Genomic DNA, 6,763 nt, shown 5'->3' with positions numbered 1-6,763 from the left:
GCTGCTCTGCAGAGCGAGCGGGTTGTGGTGCCCCAGGGCCACGGGGTGATCCCACACTGGCCGTGGTGGTCGGGGTGAGAAGCAGACCCAGCTGGACGGGCATCATTGCACCTGACAACCCTCTACCAAGGGGTCTGTGGCTGTGGATGATGCTCTGAGCAATCACAGGACATTTCAAATGGCTCAGGCTGTGTTCAGCTGTGTCCCTAGATGCAGCCCAGGGCTTTTCAACAAAGGTGACATGAACCACTCTCAAGGCTCCCTTCCCTCTGCCTGCAGAGGCAGAGGATCCGCTGTGGGTATCTGTCACCAGCCCTGTTACAGGGCAGACAGCCCCATGCAGATACTGTTTGACCATTCAGCACCTCCAGGAGCACTGGGGACCCACAAGTGAGAGCTGAATGCAGCCCTCATTCCCTAACACAGCACCCCATGAGCTCATCACCTTGAGTCCATAAAGAGTCCCGGAAAAACAACAGTCCTTTTCAGGGTGAAAGGCCTTGAGTGAATTATTGGCTCCAGCTCTGGAAGAAGAAAGCAACTTTCAACACTGCACTGAGGAAATCCCCTTTTATTAGAGACAGGCCAGCTCTGACACAGTGATAGACACATTTACAGAAGGCCTCTGGGTCAGACAGGCTGGGTTTGTGCCTCTGGAGAAGTGGGAATTTAAAAAAAATTCTACAAGCCTTATTATCACAGATACAATGCCCAAAGCACAAGAGTTGTCTGAGATAAATTCAAGGCACTTACAAAGAGGGATGGGCAGCTTATAGCTGCTGAAATGGTAGCAGCTGAATCAGTTTCCTCAAGGCCTCCTTGAGCTCCTTGTTCCTCATGCTGTAGATGAGGGGGTTCACTGCTGGAGGCACCACTGAGTACAGAACAGACACCACCAGATCCAGAGCTGGGGAGGAGATGGAGGGGGGCTTCAGGTAGGCAAATGTGCCAGTGCTGACAAACAGGGAGACCACGGCCAGGTGCGGGAGGCATATGGAAAAGGCTTTGTGCCGGCCCTGCTCAGAGGGCATCCTCAGCACGACTGTGAAGATCTGCACGTAGGACACCACAATGAAAATGAAACACCCCAAAGCTAAACAAAGACCAACCACAAGAAGCCCCACTTCCCTGAGGTAGGAGTCTGAGCAGGAGAGCTTGAGGATCTGGGGCACTTCACAGAAGAACTGGTCCATGGTGTTGCCTTGGCAGAGTGGTATTGAAAACGTGTTAGCAGTATGCAGGAGAGCATTGAGAAATCCACTGGCCCAGGCAGCTGCTGCCATTCTGACACAAGCTCTGCTGTCCATGAGCATGCTGTAGTGCAGGGGTCTGCAGATGGCAATAAAGCGGTCATAGGCCATGATGGTAAGAAGGAAATATTCTGCTGAAATTAAGAAGAGAAACAAAAAGACTTGGGCAGCACATCCCAGGTAGGAAATGGCCCTGGTGTCCCACAGAGAATTGGCCATGGATTTGGGGACAGTGGTGGAGATGGAGCCAAGGTCGAGGAGGGAGAGGTTGAGGAGGAAGAAGTGCATGGGGGTGTGGAGGTGGTGGTCGCAGGCTACAGCTGTGATGATGAGGCCGTTGCCCAGGAGGGCAGCCAGGTAGATGCCCAGGAAGAGCGAGAAGTGCAAGAGCTGCAGCTCCCGTGTGTCAGAGAACGGCAGGAGGAGGAACTCGTTGAGGGAGCTGCTGTTGGACATTTGCTTCCTCTGGGCTGTGGGAGAATGTCCAGGGAGGAAAAGACATTGACAAGTTAGGAGTGACTTGGAACAAAACCCACAGCATTTCTCACAGCAACTCCCCACATGTCCTTTCTCCTTACCAGGAGGACCTTCCTTCACCTTCTCTACTTCTGCTCTAGTCTGTGCTTTCGGAGACTGCCATGGGGAACAGGGCCCTCTGTCCATGGGCTCCAGAGGAGTCAGCCCTGCTTGTTACACACACACTCAGAATCAAATCTCCAAAACAAGATGGTCAGTCATTGTGCAGTGACAAAGTGTCCTTGCAGGGCTGTCAGCGGGATTAGGTGCGACTCCTGAACCCCTGTTTGGCTCAGTTCTACTCCCGTTGGCTGGGGACCCACGTGACCACCCAGCACATGCATAATTCATTGCTCTTGATACACCTTAAGCTCAGAGTATGTGACAATTACTGCAGGGACACTTTGTATTTGACTCTTTACAAATGTCTTAGCTATGCACAAGCTGATCACTTCTGCAGCAAGGACACTTCGGGACACTCCACCCAAGATGTTTATCAACACATTTCAGCATACAAAATGGACTAGACAGCAGGATTTGCCATGGGGGAATTTCTAGAACCTTCGGAAATTCCCACCTGCAGGGCTGCCATAACTCTTGGTCAAATACTTAATTGCCTAGCTCCAGTCAATCACCTAGTTTCAAGTTGGTCTTTTGCCTCATGACAACCTATTCTCTCATCTGTGCAGATGACTGGCCAGGAAATTCTCGGGCCAGGCAAGGAGCTAATGACGGAAGTGCTCTGGGTGTGCACACAAGTGTAGCCCTGGTACCCAGCCCAACCACAAATATGACTCTAGAACAAAACTGACTTTTCATATTTGAAACTCACCTGTAACTTCAGTTCCTTAGCTCTCACCATGTGCTCTGCCACACTGGGTACATGGAGAGAGCAAGCAGCAACATGTGTTTGGGGGAAGCTGTTTCTGGGGTGGATGCCCTGAGCTGAGTGAGGGGGATTTCATGCAGTCACCCCGTGGGAACACTCTCCAAGTCATGCAGGGAGAGATGACATTAGCATCCAACCCATCAGCCTCTGCAAGACAAGAACCCTGGGAGGAATTCATCTCCTCCTCTTTCACCCTTCTGAACAATTGTCTGTATCCAAATCATTCACCATCAGCTCCCACTCGGTGCAAGGGAGGAAAACAGGCCCATGATGGCAGGGGTTACAGGACCCATTGCAGAGGCCCCCGTTCCACTAAGATAGATCCTATCCTCACATCAGTTTACCACCTGCACCACACCTGAAGCCACAATAGGGGTTGTGGGGCAGGGGGTACAGACAAGCTGTGTGTCCACATCCTCTCTCTGATTAAGCCTACTCATAACTGGGAAGGGGTCTGCAACATCCTCACAACCCATTCTGCAGAAGAAAGGCTGTAGCAGAGGGGCTTACTCACCACACATGGGGCACATCTATTGAAGGGATAGAAATCCTTGGCTTTTTCCATTCCTAGAGAATCCTGAGGGGCAAAAGTGTTAGGGTTAGTGCATTGCCCAAAAGGGGATGTCTCCTTAGGGAGACTTGGCGCATTCCCCAGCCCTACAGACTGCATGGACCAAAGACCCACAGACTAGAAGGGGTCTTGGACCCGTCGCTCCCATGCAAACACCTCCACATGGGCACACAGGAAAGCCCTCATCTTACCCAGCTGTGCACATCCCCCTGCAGAGGAGGTTTTGCTCTCAGTCCCTCTGTCAGGCAGTGGTAAAATGGGCACGTACAGGAGAGATGCACATCTGCTCTCCTGGAGGCTGGACTGCAAAGGAGGTGTCTCCTGCCCTGGATGCTGTGGCCTTGAGGGCAGAGGCTCTGGTAGGCGGCAGAGGAGACACAGGGGCTGGCTCAGGGGAAGGCATCTGCATTGCAGAAGCTGTCAGGGAATTGCCCACATCCACCCTCCCACAGCCTTTCCTGTGAGAAGTTCCCTCTCTTTCATGCATCATCCCGCTGCTGCCTGGCACTGTCCTGGGGCAGATACCTTCAGGTTTGCAGGTGCTAAGGAGCAGCTAAGACCAACCCTGAGGAGGCTAATAAAGATTATGGTGGTGCTGCTCATAGGCAGAGGGGTGGCTGAGGGGATTTGCTGAGGTTCCTTGCAGACCTTTTGATCTCTCCGTGTAACAGGAGAGTTCAGGAGTCACAGTTACTTGTCTGAACTAAACAACTCTGTTTCCATTCCAGCCCTGTCAAAGGATGGGGAGATAAAGCACAGACTGAGGAAGGAAAGCTCTGCCCTTTGCAGGTTTGACCAGCATATACCTTCCTCTGGAAAAGTCCCCTTCAGAAAATGTGCTGGGGGTGATCTGGAGCTGAGATCAGCCCTGAACCATGCAGCACCCTCTCAAGAGGAGAATGAACCTGCCCTGATGGGGGTCACTCCTTCCACCCACAGCTTCTCCCTGCAGCACCACAGGGTGCTGGCACAGGCTGAGTGCTGACCCTCACAGGCAGCAGACTCACTGCCCCAGGCACACAGCACCCTGGGGTGCAGGGACACTGCTCTGAAATGCAGCATTGGGTAGACCTGGGTGCACTCCCTGGCTTCACACCCCTGCACCACCCTCTGAAGAATGTAGCTGTGATGCCCTGTCAATCTGACAGTGTGGCTGGGAATCTCTGCTCTAAAGCACCACCTGCTCCAAACAGGAGAAGCTGGCAGAGCCACCCTGACAGACCCTATCAGCTGTGGAAGGTGCCAGCTGCAGAAGAACCCTCCGGGAACCACAGCAGCATTGCCCTGCAGCCAGAGACTTACTGTGTCAAGGGCGGTGAAGATTTCTGCTCACAGTGAGCTCTCAGCTGTCCTCCTGTTGCTGACTGTCTTTAACTTCTGAGTCACTCATCTCATCCTGTCTCTGCAGGCAGTGCCCTCAGTCTTGCTGCTCCTTTAAGAGCAGCTGCTCCTGGACAGAGCTGTCTCTCTGCAGCGCCTGCCAGGTTGCCATGGGCTGCTGCAGTCCCAGGAGCCAGGCCCAGCAAAGACATGACTTTCTCTGTGCCCTGTGCACCTTCAAGAAGTTCCTAGGGCTCCAGGGCTGACATCTCCTGAAAGACCGTGTGGTCACCCCTGGAAAATGCCCTTTGAAGTAGACTAACATAATCACCGATGGTCCCTCCCTAAACAGGGGAGAGAGACTGAGTTCAGCATTTCAGTTTGTCTCATCAGAAGATGGTTATCTGGGAGAGGTGGAAATGTCCCACTCTGGAAGGGCCTGCTCCCATCCCATAAGAAGACAGGACACCTAGGCAGGAACAAGAAGGGAGTTCATTTATTCATGTCTTAGCAATTGGTTTCGAGGTGTCAAGCTAGGCATTAAATACTGATTTGGAAGCTCCTGGGATGCAGGAGGATTCAGTTCCCTCTCGTGCACTCCACAGACTCACAGGAGGTGGGATTCCCCTTGCCCAGGTTTTGGGGTGCAGAGTGTGGCTGTCTGCTTCTTTTCTAAGCTCCCATTGTAATCAATGGAGATGGAGGGTGGGAGTCAGTTGTTCATATGCAAACAGCTTCTGACATTTGAAGTGTCAGAGGTGGTCCAAGACACATACCAGTGTCTCCTTGCTCTGATGTAACAGCTCTGAAACCCACATCTTTCTGGGGCATCAGCAGCCAGGTGGAGAATCTCCTTGGCCATTTGAAATGACACTAGCTGCCTACTACTGCAAGAGCTCCGCTCACCCTGAAGCGGAGACCTGTGCAGATCCTGATGTTGCAAACAGCTGATGTAATTCAGTGCAGACACTTGGTTTAATGCAATGACAACAGGCCTGCAGGGCCATGTCACCTGCACGGGGTGTCCAGCACAACCACCATGTTTCTAGCAGATACAGCTCAGGACCTACAGGAAAATCATGCCACTCTGGAGTGGTTGCTGGACAAACACCCCAGGGCATCTCGAGTCTCCTACCTCTTCCCAAGCAAAGGATTCCCACCACTGCCTTTAAGCAAAGTCTATCGCATCTACATACAAGCATGCTGCAAAGATGGAAGGCACATTGCACCACGGTCTCCACACATACTCCTACACTCTCAAATCCATCTAGTTCTCCTCTCCCTAAAGCTCTTCTCACCCAGCAATGCTATGAACAGGGACCATAGTAATGATGCAGCTACAGCATAGCTAGATTGCAGGCTGTTCAGGCCCAAGGACCTTCTCAGAGGCACCTTGTCCTTCCTGGCTATCTGGTAACTTCTATTACAGGCCCCAAGGTGCTGCAAAGTCATCTTGGGTACAAAACACTTTTGCTGCCACAGCTGCATGGCCCAGCTCTGTTTCTCCCTGGCCTTGGCTACTGCAGGGTTTGCTCTCTTAGTCGGTGCCTCATATCATCATTATATCACCATATATCGCCTACACCAGCAGGTCTCTGTTCTGAAGTGGGGCCATTGCATACATGGCGTCCTTGTCTCTGGGGAACAGATTTTACAGCAACAACTCTGCACTCAGCCCTGGTGCCACAGCTGAGGTTCTGCAGCCCAAATATACACAAATGCACAAAGCCTGGGCCACAAAACAAGAGGAAGGGGAGATGCACAAGCTGTTGCAGAACTACAAAAGCAACCTTAGGCAACCTGAGGAAGTCTGTGGATCACAGACCCCAGTTCCTATGGGGAGACTTTAATCTCCCCAGCATATCCTGGGATGACAATGCCGCAGGCTAGAAAGAGTACAGGAGGATTCTGGAGGGTGTGGAGGACAACCTCCTAGCTCATCTAAGCCAGATAGGTCAATGAGGGTGACACCTTCCTTGACCTGGAACCTGCAAAGAAGGAAGAACTGACCGGAGATGTGATAATCAGTGTCAGCCTTGCCTGCAGTGACCACGAGGCAGTGGAATGTCTGATCCTGAGGGGAGTGAGGAAGAAGGGTAGCAGAGTCCAGACTCTGGGTGTCAGAAGAGCAGACCTGGGCCTACTGGGGAGACTGGTTGAGGAATCCCTTGGGAGGCAGCTCTGAAGGGCAAAGGAGCTCAGGAAAGCTGGCAGATT

At 52.3% G+C, this 6,763-nt stretch overlaps 1 protein-coding gene across 1 annotated transcript; it reads right to left on the bottom strand.

Moving 5' to 3' along the window:
* Positions 1–803: 803 nt before the first annotated feature.
* LOC135326156 (olfactory receptor 14A16-like) lies at positions 804–1,706 on the bottom strand (the record flags this gene model as incomplete). Its single annotated transcript, XM_064504004.1, has 1 exon — positions 804–1,706. A coding segment is annotated over exon 1 (903 nt), but the record flags the coding sequence as incomplete, so codon positions are not given.
* Between the last annotated feature and the right edge of the window lie 5,057 nt (positions 1,707–6,763).

Source organism: Dromaius novaehollandiae, unplaced genomic scaffold, assembly GCF_036370855.1.
Source record: "Dromaius novaehollandiae isolate bDroNov1 unplaced genomic scaffold, bDroNov1.hap1 HAP1_SCAFFOLD_37, whole genome shotgun sequence".
Taxonomy (NCBI): domain Eukaryota; kingdom Metazoa; phylum Chordata; class Aves; order Casuariiformes; family Dromaiidae; genus Dromaius; species Dromaius novaehollandiae.
Note: the sequence above shows the minus strand (reverse complement) of the source record. Positions and strands in the feature narration are given on the sequence as shown.